Source organism: Camelus dromedarius, chromosome 6, assembly GCF_036321535.1.
Source record: "Camelus dromedarius isolate mCamDro1 chromosome 6, mCamDro1.pat, whole genome shotgun sequence".
NCBI classification, from domain to species: domain Eukaryota; kingdom Metazoa; phylum Chordata; class Mammalia; order Artiodactyla; family Camelidae; genus Camelus; species Camelus dromedarius.
In genome coordinates, this window is record NC_087441.1 from 54,015,823 (window position 1) to 54,031,573 (window position 15,751).

A 15,751-nucleotide genomic window follows, 5' to 3' on the forward strand; every position below is an offset into this window, starting at 1 on the left:
CCGAAGTGTCTCAAAGGCAAAATGGCCAGGAAAGGAATTCTCTTCTAGAGCCTCCAGGATGAAGACAACGCTGCTGACACATTGATTTTAGCCTCCTAAAACCCATTTCCAACTTTCCAACTTTCCAACTTCTGATCTCCAGAACTGTGAGACTATAATTTGTTCTGTTTTAAGGCACTATTTTGAGGTAATTTGTTAGTAGTGATAGAAAACTAATAAAATGACAAAAGTCATGGGTACAATAGCCACAGGGCAGGCATCTGGGTGTAATTGCTAACTATAATAACAGTAATTACAATAATTATTATTGTAGTTGATGTATTCTAATCTCTGAAACCCAGTGTTCCTCAATATGAATATGGGATCTACCCAAAGCCTAGTTTGTTTTGGCTTTGTTTTTTTGTCCAAAATAGTCTAGATTTCACAAACCTGCAACACTGCGTCACTATGCATCACTATGGAACTGGTCAAGCTTGGGAACCTGGTAAATGACCTCAGGTGGACTCACAAATCCCTTGACCCCTGGAGCTGGAATCCAGGGCAGGAGAGTGGGCATTCTCTCTGTCTGAACGCGGACACCTCTGCCAGCATGAGTCATTCCTCCACAAATATGCTAGGCTGCCCACTAGTGGTGGGAGTTTGGTCAGTGAAACCTCTGGGGGCTTTCCTGGGCATCTGGAGTCACCTGTCACTTGGGTTCAGTGACTGCAAGCTTTTGGAAAACACAGCATGGATTTAAATTATGTTCACAGGAAGGAGTGCACAAAGGTAAAAGTTGAGACAGAGAGAGAGAGACTGAGGACGGAAGGAGGGAAGGAAGACTAAGGATGAGGGAGGGGAGCAAGCAGGGACTGGCGAGGGATTGTTGAAACTGAGCAGGACCCTATGGGCCCTCCGGGGGCAGACCCCTCCCCCATATCCTCTGCTTTAGCTCCTCTCTCAAGTGCCTAGATAATAGCATATGATGCATTATTCCCCAAATTGTTTTAAGGATGTGAAAACCCCCACCAAATGGAAAATGTTAACTACTTGATGACCATGAGCACATGGCCCCCAGGGGTACTGGAGCATCAGGATGGATAACATTAACCCCTGTGACACCGTCCTGTTACCTCACCATCAACCGACCAGAGAATTGTGCCCTAGCTGATCACACAACCTGGGGTGCCCCTCCCTCATCTTTCCTTTAAAAATGCTTTGCTGAAACCCATCAGGGAGTTTGGGCTTTCTGAACACTGGCTGTCCTGAACTCCTTGCTTGGTGCCCGGCATTAAATGCTGCACTTTCCTTCACCATAACCTGGTGTCAGTAGGTTGGCTTTACTGCGTGTAGGTGAGCAGACCCAGGTTTGGTTCGGTAACACTATTTCTGCTGCCAATACCAGGCAAAGCCAGGGGGCATTTTGTGCCTCTGAGCTAATGATTCCTATCCAAATTCCAACCTGAATAAGCCCAGCAACACCACCACATGTGCAAAACATGCTAATCGCTGAATAAAAATCAAATTTAGAATACCTATTTTTTAAATTAAATTCTTGAAGAACCCAAATCTTACTTTATTTTCAGATATTTAGTTATTTTATCCCTTTCACTCACCTATAGACCAGGGCTTCAGAATATCTGGTCCTTTTTCAACCTTCTCTCTGTTCCTCTGGAAAATGGAAAGCAATGCAAATATTGAAGATCATATCCTGAGCTAGGTACTGCATTAGACACTTTATATTTTTAAACTGTGTGAAACATGTTAGATAATAACTGTCATCCCAATTTTAAGATGAAGAAGTGGGCTTAACCAAAGTGACTTGGACAAGGACTCACTTCTGGCAGAGGGGCTGGTGATCAGGCAACAAGCCTGTCTAGGGCCTGGACTCCGGCTCAGGAGCCCTACTCATTTTCAAGCTCATTTAAGAGTTACCTGACATTTGTTTAGTACCAGGTACTAACAAATGTTCAATGTTCAATGTGATGCATACCGCAGTGAACAAAATAGACAGTAATTCCTGTCCTTATAGAATTTACATTCTACTGTTGGCAAGACCTTGGGTTTATTTCATTGGTTCCCTTAGATATTTAGCAATGCATACCCATCATAACACTCCATTCAGAGAGATGCTTAATTCTGAGCAGCATCCTGGCTATACTTTCCTTGGGGATGCAACTTCAACCCCTAACATAAACCCAGTGAGAGGTCTGAGTTCAGATTTCCTGGTAATTTGCATATTTGACGAGATGAGCTGGAATTATGCATTTGTGACTCAGGTTTTATTTCCCTATAATTCCCAAAGGGTGACAGCCAAGGGTGCATTTCTGGTGAAGTACCTCTGCCTTCCATTCTGCTCTTTGAGGGCTTGAGCAGCACCTGGCCAGGACTGGCAGATGGCCAGGGGTTGGATGCTTCTTAAATTTTGAATCCAAACTTTACCAAATGTGAGAATTCAAGGAATTCTTTCATGTGGTAATTCCCATAGCCCCTTACACTTCCTGTAACTTCTGTCTAATGTTACAATTTCATACTATCAGAAGTATGGTGGAATTTCTACAAAAATGAGTCTTTCATTTTTAAAAAATTTTTAACAATCAGTGAATGTTATTGCTCCCATAATTGTTGAAACTCATGGATATATAAGGCATCCATAAAAATATGTGTATCTGGACTACAAAGCACTTAAGTTACAGGCATGCTTGTCTCAAAGATGGAAATCCTGGAGCAGCCTGCCACCTTCAGGATAAATTCCCAACTAACTCCATCAGAGAACACTGGTTTTAGCCTCTATAAATTCCAATCTGCGTAAAAACATTTCATGATGATCAATGATGGAAGCTATATTCCTTATAGAACTTTTGCTGTGATTATTATACATAATAATTACATTAGTTTTTCTCTAAATAAAACTGCCCCTTACTTTACTTTTAAAAAATTATTACTCCCAGAATCAATTATCTTTACATCAATTATTTCATTGCTTTTAACTTCATTTTATTAAGGAGAGATGAAAACACTAAAAACAGAACTTGCAGCCAGTCTGTGAAAAATATTGTAACTCTGGAAACTCTACTTCCTAGTGGGTTCTTTGATTATGGATTAATGACAATATTTATAAAGAACCTTAAATATAAGCAGTAACGTAGTAGTCCATTCAGAAACAGGGAGGGAGAGGGAAGGGTAAAGGGAGCGAGAGAGAGGATGGTGGGAGGGAGGAAGGCAGGGAGGGGGAGGGGAGAGGAGGGAAGGAAAAAGGGAGAGAAGGAGAGAGAGACACACACGACAGACAACACGCTTTTCTATTGGCTGTTTCAGCTACACGGAGGTCTCCTTGGCTTAAAAATAATGAGGAAGGCAGGACAAACAAGAAATAGGCTAGAGAATGACGCGGTGACTCAACACGTAGTAGGAGAAATAACTCAAATTAGTACCAAAAACGCATGAAGAGAAAAGGCAGTATAATGGAAATCGATACAATAAGGTCAAATGAGTTATGAGAGCAGAATGTAAAACATTACAGAAAAAGAGAACATAGCTCAGATTTAAACGCAGCAGGCAACGGGGCAGGAAAATGAGGGACATTTTTATTCAAATGTGTGACAGAAAATGTTAAGAGCGACAGAACAAATATTCATCAAGAGTGAATAAACTTTCATTATTTCCTTTCACAAAAGCAGGGGAGGGAAATCTTTGACCATTCCTTTACCCTGCTGCAACTAGTTCCATTTTTATTGGCTTCCTCTTCGGCTGCACTGACCTGTGAAAGGACTTCAAGGTCAACTTCCTTACGACTTTGACTCTTGACCTGCAACTTTGGAATCACGTGGGAAGCTTGAACAAACGCGGGGCCTCACTTGGGAGGAATTAAGTCAGAAAACCCAGCATCTCTCTTTCAAAACTTCCCGCCCAACTCCCCGAGTCTCCACGGGTGAGAAGCACGGTGGGTCCGAGCCTTAAGTCCCGCCCCATCTCGCGGGAAGCTGCAGCAGGTGGGCGCACGTTGCCGACCCGAGGGAGGCGCTCCCTTTCGTGTACTTTGGGCAGAGAGGCGGTGTGTGCCCTCCCGACCGCTAGGGGGCGAGCCGCGCTCATTTAGCGCCCGTTTTCCGGCGCGCGGCCCGGACGACCCCCGAGGTGCGCATGCTCGGTGCGTCCCGGAGGTCGCCCGCGCCGGTGTTTAACCACGTGTGGCGTGGACCTAAGGGCATCATGTGAGATGGGGGCCTCGGTGGCTCGCGCAATCAGGAATTTCAATCTCGAGAGCCGGGCGGAACGGGAACTCAGCAAGATGAAGCCCTCCCCGGCTCCCAGGCACCCCTCCACCAAGAACCTCCTGCGAGAGCAGATGAGCAGTAAGTGGTGCAAGGGCGCGTCGGGCTCAGCGCGCGGCCCCTTGGGCAGGCTGGGCTGTTCCACGCCGGCAGACCTCGGTCCAGTGGCCGGGTGACCGGATTCGGCCGCAGTCGCTCGGGCTAGCCGAGCGCCGGAAGGTGGAGCCACCAGGCCGGTGACATTGAGACAGTCCCCTTGCGCTCGCGAGGGAGTCGGCGGCTCCGCCTACTCCAGAGTCCGGGCGGTGGGAGCCTGAGCCGTCGCTAACCCCGTCCTCGCAGGCGTTTGTCTTTAATGCTTAGCGGCTTGATAACAAGAAATCAGAATCAGAAGGGATCGTGTGCAAGGAAATTTTTCTCCAGATATCTTTACAGAACGGTGGACACCGAGCTTGATCCAGCATTTTGGTTTACATTTAGAACCTGCTCTGTACTGTCCCAGTGATTGTTGATTAAGTGAAAAATTAAAAGTGACTGTCTTGTGTTAAGTGTTTAGGGTCTTAGAGGAAATTTTCTTTGGCTTCAATATTGTGACATTCTTTTCCTTTCCTTAGGCCATCCAGAAATTCAGGGAGAAATTGCTAGAAAAGATGACAAACTGCTGTCTTTACTAAAAGATGTGTATGTTGATTCCAAAGATCCCGTGTCTTCTGTGCAGGTAATGTGTGTTTTAAGTAAGTAAATAGTTTAACCTTTTGGGGTTCCAAAAAAATGACCGAGAGAAGTGCGTCAAATAGTAGAAGAAAGGGAGGGCTCTGCAAGTGTAAAATGTCAATGTGCTTGTGACCGGAGTGCTGAGCATTGGCAAAGTTGCACAATGGTCTAAGCAAGACACATAGGCCTCCATTCATTGGATATTTACCAGAATTCTAAAAAACTTGTGAAAGTATTGATTGAATGCAGCTCTGTGAATTATTTGATATTATTTCAGAATTTGTATGATTTGGTAGGGTGTTTCTAGTGGTTGTCATTTGAATGACCCAAGAAGAGCTTTAATACTACTTTCTCATCTTTAAGTGGATTGAGGTATGTTCTAATCCCAGAGATTCTTATAATGTTGTGTTTTTGGTGTTTGTTTGTTTGTTTATTTTGCTTTTTAAGAATATATTCAGATAGGATATGTTAAAAATGGGACATCACAGAATACATTGGGAATAGGAACCTATAAATATCAGGCACAAGTCCTTTGTGTATAGAGATGAACAAAACAACTCTCTTGCTCTCACAGTGTTTATAGTGCTGTGACGGACACAGGTATTAAACAGGTGAGCAACCATAGGTACATAGTTACTGATAGTCTATGAAGGAGATATAGGCACTGAGTATATCAGAGAGACTTTTTTTTTTTTTTTGAGGTGTTATTGGGATTTTGATTTGCATTTCTCTGATGATTAGTGACATTAAACATTTTTTAAACATTTTTTATTGATTTATAATCATTTTACAATGTTGTGTCAAATTCCAGTGTTCAGCACAATTTTTCAGTCATTCATGGACATATACACACTCATTGTCACATTTTTTTCTCTGTGAGTTATCATAACATTTTGTGTATATTTCCCTGTGCTATACAGTGTAATCTTGTTTATCTATTCTACAATTTTGAAATCCCAGTCTATCCCTTCCCACCCTCCACTCCCCTGGTAACCACAAGTCTGTATTCAGAGAGACCTATTTGAGCTTGAAGCATCAGTGATGATTTCTGAGGAAGTGACATTGAAACTCAGGCCAGAAGGATGAGTGGCAATTAAACAGATGAGTTCGTCGGGGCAGGAAGGTTCTAAGTAGGGGAAAGGGTTTGATTAAAGGAGAGGGAAGTGCCAGTGACCATTCCCAGATTTTCTCCATTCTAAAATTCTCTGGTTGTCTGTCTCTCTAGATAGGCAGTAGACTGTTTGCATGAATATATTATTAGTATAATTTTCACTAGAGAAGAGAAATAAAATTCATGTAAAATAAGGTTTGTAAATTGTTGCACACAATCAGCAATTACAGGTTTTAGTTATTACTAAATGCTCACATTAAAAAATATATATATAGGGGTTCATGTTCTTTATGCTATTTTTTAGACAGGTGTTGGATGGTACTTCCAAGTATTGTTTCTCTCACATTGTACTAAATCATTCATTCTGAAATTGGCTCTTGGGGAGCAAAAATCATTTAGCAATTCTTACATATAAAACACAGAAATGTAGATGTAATCCATAGAGGGATTTACAGTGGTATTACAGTTTCATGGGGAGTATTAGGAAAAATCTAAAAAGACTCATGGGGGACTGATAATGAAGAAAAGGTTGAAGTAACTATGTTCTTTGTCCCTTTTTTTTCTTTTAGGCAGTTCATAATTTTCTTAATCTGTGATGTCTCTAGACATGTGATACTGTGCCTATCATGTGTCATTATTTTTTGTGTATGTATATATATATTTGAAGTATAGTCAGTTTACGATGCTGTGTCAATTTCCAGTGTACAGCATATTGCATCAGTCATACATGAACATGCATCTGTTTCTTTTCATATTCTTTTTCACTATAAGTTTCTGCAAGATATTGAATGTAGTTCCCTGTGCTATATAGTATGAACTTGTTGTTTATCTATTTTATACACAGTAGTTAGTATCTGCGAATCTCGAACTCCCAATTTATCCTTTCCCACCCTTTTCCCCCGCTGGTAACCATAAGTTTGTTTTCTATGTCTGTGAGTCTGTTTCTGTTTTATAAATAAGTTCATTTGTCTTTTTTTTTTTTTTTTTTTTTTAGATTCTACATATAAGTGATATTATATGATATTTTTCTTTCTCTTTCTGGCTTACTTCACTTAGAATGACATTCTCCAGGTTCATCCATGTTGCTGCAAATGGCATTGTTTTATTCTTTTTTATGACTGAGTAGTATTCCATCGTATAAATATACCACAACCTCTTTATACAGGCATCTGTCGATGGACTCAAATAATTTATTTTTTCTGACCTTTTATTTCTGTTCAAAATTCTGTGAAATATATTAACCTTTTTGTCCTTTATGGTATACCTAAAAGCAGTCTTCTGTGTTTTTTTTAAATACTTTTATGACTATTTTTATGTTAAAATATGTATTTTGCATTAAATAAAGTGTTTGCTGTGTGAAGGTCCTTTCAACTGGATGGTCAGTTGTCTAAATATAATTTATTGAATAACCCAGTCATTTTACCATTCATTTACAGTGCTAATAAATACACTGATTGGTCTGCTTATGGATTCTTCAGTTCTATTTATTTTTCTGATTCTACAGTAAAATCATACTATTACAATTAATAGACGTTTATGATATGTCTTGATATTTGCTGTGATCTTCTTTGTTTCTTTTCAGAAGTTTCTTGACTCTCACTCGCTATGCATTTTTTCCTAGGTGAACTTGAAGAGGTTCTTTAATATGTCCTATTTGGATTTTGAGTGTAATTGAATTGGAATTTATAGATTAATTGAAGAGAATTAACATCTTTATATTACTGAATCTTTGGGGGATAGAGGGAAGGTTGTTACTATGGGATCTCTTTTCACTCTGAGTTTTTAAAATATTTATCACTAGCTAATATGTCAGAAAGTGAGTGATTTTTGTATTGCAGATTCCCACTTAGCTAGATTATCATTTCTGTTAGTTTTTCAGTTGATTCTCTAATTTTTCTGAAGATTTTCTCGCATTATTGGCATAGAATTACAATTGTCTCTTCCCTTTTATTGTTTATACTTAATTCTGCTCTTACCATATTGTCTTAGTGTTAAATAGCAGTGAAAGTTAGTATTCTATCCAGTTTTTTCCTCACATGGTCTGCCTCTAATGTTTCAGAATTATATGGTTTGATTAAATGATATGGTTTCTGATTAAAAATACTTTTATCACATTTGGGACATTTTCTTCTATTTTCAACTTGCTAAGAGGTTTTTTTCTTTAATTAAAAGAGGCTTTTGAATTTTATCAGATTTTTTTTCAGTGTCAATATTAATTTTAGTATTTAATATTAATCAGAAGCGGAATCTGAATAAAAGTTTGTATGGAGTGGAAGGAAGATCTACCTGGGAATAGGAAGATAAGAGAAGCTTTGAGTTTTGGAAAGTGGAGAGATTGTCAGGAGTGTTTCATGCCAGAGTTACAATATAAATGTAGGAGAGTGTGTGATGCCTTTGGAGAACAGAGTTCAGCACAGTTAGGGGAATGTGTGAAGGATAAATTTGGGAGAAATGAGGTGGGACAGGAAGTAATAGGGGCCAGATCATGAAGATCCTTACTTGTCTTACTAAAGAATTGGGGTTTTAACATGAGGGCAATGAGATGTCATTGAAGAGTTTCCTGCCGAAAAGTGACGTGAGATTTGCTTCATTCTTGGGGCAGTTTTGAGAGTAAGCTGGGAGGATTGAAATGCATTTTATCCAGTTAGAGGAGACCAGTTAGGAGTCTTTTGCAATAGTTCCTGCAGGAGACATTATCTTGGACAAGGGTGACTTAGTGACTGGGAGAGAAATGATCAGGTTTGAGAGGGACTTAGGAGGGAGTATCAACAGAATTTGGTCATTGTTTGGCAGTAATGAATGAGGGAGAGGGAAATGTCAGGTATTAACATAAGAGAAGCTTTGAGTTTTGGAGTGGGATGTGGGAGGTGGGTGGTGTTGGCCACCAGGCTAGAGAGTTTGGGGATAGAACTGGATTTTCAGGGTAAAGGGATAAGTTCAGTTTTAGACATGCTGATTTTGAGGTGTTTGTAGGTTATCCAAGTAAGGATGCCATTAGGCATTTGGGAATTTGGATCTGGAAGTCAGGAGAAAAGTCTAGGTTTGAGGTCAGATTAACTGTAGGTAATAATAGTGAAGGGGTGTATAGAATTGCTTGGAAAGAATGCGTAGAGTAAGAAGAGAACCTGGGCCAGATTTTGGGGCACAGTAACATTTAAGGGGCAGCTGAAGGGACATAGTCCAGAGAAGGAACCACTGCAGAGACAGATGGAAGACTAGGAGAGGGGTGGTGTGGAAACCAAGGGATAGATGGTTGTGGGTACGTGGGAGTGGTCAGAAGTGTCACGTGCTGTAGTGAGTCAGGATGAAGTCTGAAAAGTGTCCTCTGGATTAAGATCTAATCCTCTGGATTTTAGATCACAAGTATCATTATCTTTTAAAGTTGAACTGAGAAGAAGGAAACTGGTCATAAAAGAAGTTTTGGGTTTGCAGGGTGTTTAAAAAGATGGTGATTATAGCATTTTTATATTTTGACCAAACAGCAGTAGTAGGCAGGGTGCATTTGAAAGGAAAAGTAAAGGGGGATGGTCAGTGTAGCTGATAAAAGAAGGGAATACAGAGCACAAATGCAAGAATTAATCTTGGTTGGGACAGACATTTGGAAAGATGGGTGTGCGTAGGTGGTTTTATTTATATTTGTTGGGGTCTTGGAGGCATTAGTTTATTTCCTCTGAAGAGGCAAGATCTCTAGCAATATTTGAATTCATTCAAGGTGTTTGGAGGCACTGATAAGAAATACCAAACTAGGAAACAGAAATCAATTCTTTGTTGTTCTCTTAATACATATGAAATAATGTGGTGAGTAGATGGTATCCATTTGATTAGTGTTTTCTAGAATTACCTAAATTTCTTAACAGTTGAGCTGTAGTTATGAAATGGCAATGTGGCAAAAGTGCCATCTAACTATGGCTCATTGTAATGAGAAGAGATAGTCTGAAAAACACACGTAGTATTTATTTGAAGGATAGTGTAGTTTCGAGAAGCATGAAAGTAGGTATCAGATCTTTGCTGTCATCTTGAAAGCCTATGTTTTGGTTTTTGTTTTTTGATTGTAGGTCAGAGATGCCGGGACACATCAGGAGCCGAAGGAGTTCAGGTTGCCGAGAGACCATCACTCGGGCATGATGGATGTTCAGAACATTCCCAAAGGCAAAATTTCCGTTGTAGAGGCATTGACACTTCTCAATAATCATAAACTTTATCCAGACACATGGACTGCTGAGAAAATAGCCAAAGAATACCATCTAGAACAGCAAGATGTAAATTCTCTTCTCAAATATTTTGTTACTTTTGAAGTCAAAATCTTCCCTCCTGAAGGCAAGAAAGCAATAGGATCAAAATGAAGAAAATCTTGACATTACTTTTCCTATCTGTACCCCATATCCCCACGCCCTGTTTATTTTCTCATTTTAGCATATTAAATTATATAAATTACTGAATGTGTAAAGCTCCCTCCTTGTGAGAGCATGCTATTTATAGAATTCTGGTGAATTTTCAGGATTGCTTGTAGAATGAATTTTGTTTTCTTTTAAACTTTGATTTGGTTTAGGCATATGTTCATGTGTAATATCAGCATGACTAATCAGCACGTGTATAGATTTAGCATAAGTAAAAGTTACAGCATTTTACATGTATCATATCATCAGCTTTTAAGTCATATGGCCTCTTGGGACATGTCCCAAATCCCTCATTTAACATTCATAGCTTTACCTTCCAATTTAGGTGGTTAGTTTATTCTTCCTATGGAATAGTGAAAGTGAGAGTTTTTCTGGCTCTTAAGACTGACATAATTTTGTTTGAGAAAGGGAGGCTTGACAGTGAGGTCGAATAACAGTATTGCCTGAATAAAGGCAGGCAGGAGACTGGATACAAAATCAGTAGAAAATATATTTTTATTACTGCTCCAGGGAATAAGAATTAGTGAGGACTTACTTTGTTTTGAGTGGGTTTTACATGTGGAGTAACTTTGCAGTATAAAAAAAGAACTGGTATTTATAAAACTATAGCAATCTCTGCTTTGCCAAACAAACAGGTAAGTCTGAAAGCTTTCAGAGAGGGAAGCCATAGTGGGAACTATCTGAAAAAAATTACTTTTCTCTGGACTTAATGTAGAAATACAAGAAACTTTTAAAGAGTGGTTAAATCAGAGAACCATGGTAAATTGAATTTGGTGATCAAATATATCTGTGTTTTCTAATTTAAATGCTGGCTGGAAGAAGAGATTAAAAAAAATAGCAAGTAGAAGCATGAAATGTGATCACTGGGCGAGACCTGGGAGCTTGCTGCTTCATCCGTTTAACAAACGTAGGAGCTCAGTGTGTACCAGCCCTGGGGTCCTGAGCGAAATTGTGAGTGTGTGTGTTTAGCTCAGTCATTATTACCACCTGTGGAATTTGGGGCAGATTGTATAGCCTCTTTGAGATTTAATCACCTTTATAACATGAATATAGTGCTGTCTTATGAAATCGAAGGGTTACTGTGAAGATACATAAGATAATAAAGGACTAAACAAATTGGACTTATTTTTTTGCAGTTGAGAAGCCTGGGGAGGTTTCATGACCTATTTAAGATTGTTCTGTAGTTTATGACATAATGAGGCCCAGAATTTATGTTTTCAGAGTCTTAGTGGTGTGTTCTTTCTGCTGTGCTGAAAAGCATATCTCAAGAGAGCAGGTGTAAGTTGTGGGAATATCTGGAGAAGGTGGTAAGAAAAATTCCAGGTTATCAGTATCTTTCTGAGGGAAGACAGGCATTCCCTGCCTCCCGGGGATGCTTCTGGAAGTGGTATGGAAGATGCTGAGGAATTTGGCATGATAATGGAATGAGACATTTGTAATGCTGAGAAGAGAAAAATTGACTGAGATGGGGAAAATTTTAAGCTGTGTTCAAATGCAGTTTCATTATGTGAATAAACTATACCTAGCTTATATTTGGTTCAAAACAGTACTTTTAGGAAAACAAGAATTTTTAATATAAAATTATATTTTAAGACTCTGGTAACTCAATCACCAAAACTTTTCCTTTACCAAATAAAGGTCAGTACCTGTACTGGAATCACTAACACTGCTAGTTCTGAGCTGTCTTCCCTGTTGAAATCTAGGCCGTGGTTAGGCAACTGTAAATACAGCTGTTACATGGTGTCACCTGATAAATAAAGTACTTCCTGTATCATTGATTGGCCTGTTACTGCTTTTTATCATAGGTAGGAGAGTGCTTGGGTAGTAGTGGTGTCACAGAAGGCATGGAGTGTAGATTCAGAAAATCTGGATGTAGACCTCAGCATACCACTAGCCATATGATGTTGGAAGTATCCTCAACTGTGAAACAGGTAATAATTGCCAATATCTTAAAAGTAATGACTGTACTAGGCAATGATCTAGGTGCTTTACATGTGTTAACTTGCTTCATATTTACCACAGGTATGAGGATAAGTCCTGGAACCATATGTTACAGGGAAAATTGAAGCACAGAGATCTAAAGTAACTTTTAAAAGGTTACCTAGCAAATACTGGAACCTGGTTTTAAACCCTAGTAGGTTATTTCCAAAACCTTGTGCTCCTAACTGCTGCACTATGCTGCCTCTCTGTGGGATTGTAAGAATTAAGTGAGTGGCGTGCAAGGTGCCTGGGACATGTGCAGCCAGGACCACTCAGTTCCCATTGTGTATGAGAATCAGCCGGTGACCTCTCGAAAAAATAGATGTCTGGGCCTTCCTTGCTGTAGTAGACTGCTTTAGTACAGTCTGAGCGACTCCTCTCTTGGTGGGCTCTAGATCAGGAATGTTTTAAAGGTATTTAATGACCAGTGTGGCACCAGACTGTCCAAACAGTGTGTGCTGACCATCTGTGCAGTTTGAATATAGGCATTGTCTGGGTCTAAAGTTTCCTGTGAAAGAAGAAAAGGAGCAGGAGATAGACAGGCTTTGAAGAAGAGAAGCTTTCCAGGACATGGAGAAGGAGAAAGAGAGAATTCTGGGAGGTGAAAAGGTTTGAGGTTAGCAGGGTCAGGGGAAGTGGGATCCAGGAAGTGGATGCAGGAAGGCTGCCCAAGTGGGTGGATTTGGCAAAGTTCTACCATAAACAGGGTCACCATATAGTTTATTGCCCCAGCTGGGACACTTTTGAGACTGAAAAGGGCACTGATGACATTAGGACAATAGGGATAATAGGCATAAACTGGAATGTCTTGGACAAACCAGGAGTTATGTTGAAAAGGCACCAGTGGAGGCCTTGAACTCTACCTGGGATGGATGTGACCCTCTTAGCTCCACCTGGTCAACATTTAGCACCTCACCATTAACCACCCAGGAGTGGCCCCTGGGCCAGAGGAGTGGCCCATTGCTTGGCCCCGACTAATGCCTGTGCATGGATATTCCCTTCTCCGTATCTTCTCCATGCTCTAAAACACCCACAATCCCAAGAAAGGGAGGGTGGGGCCCTGAACAGTTAGAGGCGGTGTGGTGAGGACACGTCTGTCCTCGTACCTGCAGGGACTGAACCTAAGTGGCTCCAAGCACCCTGAATTGGAGCTGTGCTTAAAGACAGCTTGTTGGGTACAAGCTGAAAATGTGTATAAGAAATGAACATGTAAAGGATTAAAATGGTTTTATGCATCTTAAATAGCCACCATTCATTGCTTTATAGCTACTCTGGCTTACATGTCTTGACAAAGACCAATCCATTAGGAGAAAAGGAATGTCTATCCGTTTGTTTATCAGGGTACTCCATTTCCTTTGCTTTAGGAATAAACAGACTGAGTTACTCGTTAGATCCAAGTCCCTCTATAAAAGCCAGAGCTTTACATTCAGAGCAGTTGGGTCACTAATTCCATGGCCTCTCTTTGCCATTGTCAGTGCTCCAACAGTAGAACTGTGTCTTGGGAGCACGCGGGTAGAACTGTAGAAGAGGGACTCACCAGGTAGCGGAGCACGATCCCGAGCAGAGATGAAGTGCTGGCATTTTTTTAATGTGTTAATGTTGTGAAGTACATAGCAGGTAATACCCAGATTGAGTCTTCCTTGCTTCCTGTGAGGAAAAAGGCAACGGGTTGGTCACCACAAATGAGTAATCTGGGGACAAGAATTTAGTCAAAATGAGATAAGCCAGTACTTGGAAGTTGAGAAGTAATCCCTGAGATGAGAGGAAATAGGTAACAGTGTGCAGTCTTGATGAGCAGGAGGATTTCTTGGTTGCATGAGAGATTATAACCTTTGGAAAGGTTATCTAATTTTGAAAGAGGAAAGCCACGATAATGCCACCTGAATAACAATGAGCTCTGCCTATGGCTCCAAAGAAGATAAACTATAGAAGAATTTATATGTAGGATTGATTATTGACATTCACATCTGAAAGCAGAGGGGGCCAGTGAGGAGAAAAATAAGCAATATTTAATTTATATGTAAAATAAGCCTCAGGCTTTCTTATTCCAGAGGGATAAGTAATGATTAAATGTAATACATACATGTTTGGTAGTAAAAATTCCATTTGAAGATAATGATTGTGAGCGATTTTGCTGTTTTAGTAGACTTTGTAACACTTACATATGGGAAATATAGCCAGATTTTTCGTTAAATGCCTTCTTGCATTCCAGGGTAAGCATAATGGTTCAGTTAAAGTAATCCAATAATTTAACTGAACTATATAACGAAGATTATTACCTTCGTTTTGGAATTATCTAAAATTTTCTTTCATTTTTCAGTGATGCCTGTTACACAGCAGTATGCTTTTGTGTAAAATTTAAATTTTATTTTTCTTTTAGCTGTTTTCCATATATAGCATGATTTCATGTAACTTTGTATGAATTTGTGAGTATTTAAACAAATGCTACTTTTTAATTACCCAAATAAGAAACAATACACGTGGGCTCCTGTTTATTATTTAGGCTTTTATTAGTGTAGGGAAACCCCTGCATAGAGTATTCAGCTCTTACTGTTTACAGCTCCGTAGGCCATTATCTATTCATTGTTCAATCGTTTCTCTTTCAGCCTTCCTGCTCCTCTTTCTGGTCCACAGCTGGTGCTGTTGGTTCATATAAGGAGCTTAGAAATGGAAAACCACTTAAAATACTGCAGTACCACCAAAGCAAATGAGCACCTTTTCTCTTTGGTTATTTTGTTACATCTTTTTCCTTTTGTTGCTGACCTCGGTGCTTCAGGAGGAATAGCAAAAGGTAAGATAAAAGATTTTAAAAGGATCAGATTTAAGAGCTTCCAAAGCCCTTAAAACAACATCCTTAGTGAGGCCTTTATTAAATATTGAGGTTGCCACATTCTGTTTTTTAAGAGACCCACTTTTAGGTAGGTCAAATGTGTCACCCACTTCAGAATGTAGATGTAAGATTAATAGCATGATTTTTTTTAAACTTTCTCTGCTTGCTCAAGTAATTTGTTAAGCCAAAGGAAGACAAACATTTCAACTTTGCTTAATAGTGTTTAAGAGAGAAGTGGCTTTTCAAATCGTTTCCTCAAATTGATAATGTTGCTAATGATTCATTTCTTTATTCATCATCACAAATATTTATTGTTCTGTTTACTGTGTGCCAGGTACTGTTCTGGAAGCTAGGGACATAGCAAAGAAGATAAAGCCTCATGGAGTTTACGGTTTTACAACATCAGCTGCTGTTTTAGTTAGATAACAAACCGTAACATTGCTCCATAACAAACCATTTCAAAACC

The 15,751-nt window shown here is 39.7% G+C and overlaps 1 protein-coding gene across 2 annotated transcripts; it reads left to right on the forward strand.

Moving 5' to 3' along the window:
- Positions 1–4,101: 4,101 nt before the first annotated feature.
- On the forward strand, positions 4,102–15,411 carry NDUFAF4 (NADH:ubiquinone oxidoreductase complex assembly factor 4). Of its 2 annotated transcripts, XM_064486832.1 has the most exons (5): positions 4,102–4,334; positions 4,868–4,971; positions 10,134–10,337; positions 12,281–12,406; positions 15,062–15,411. In XM_064486832.1, the coding sequence occupies exons 1-5, from the start codon at positions 4,199–4,201 to the stop codon at positions 15,164–15,166; spliced, it is 675 nt and encodes a 224-aa protein (XP_064342902.1). In that variant the 5' UTR covers positions 4,102–4,198; the 3' UTR covers positions 15,167–15,411. The 2 variants fall into 2 exon arrangements, with proteins under 2 accessions (XP_064342902.1, XP_010982220.1); XM_010983918.3 differs by lacking the exons at positions 12,281–12,406; positions 15,062–15,411 and having other exon boundaries at positions 4,103–4,334; positions 10,134–12,253.
- The last annotated feature ends 340 nt before the right edge of the window (positions 15,412–15,751 follow it).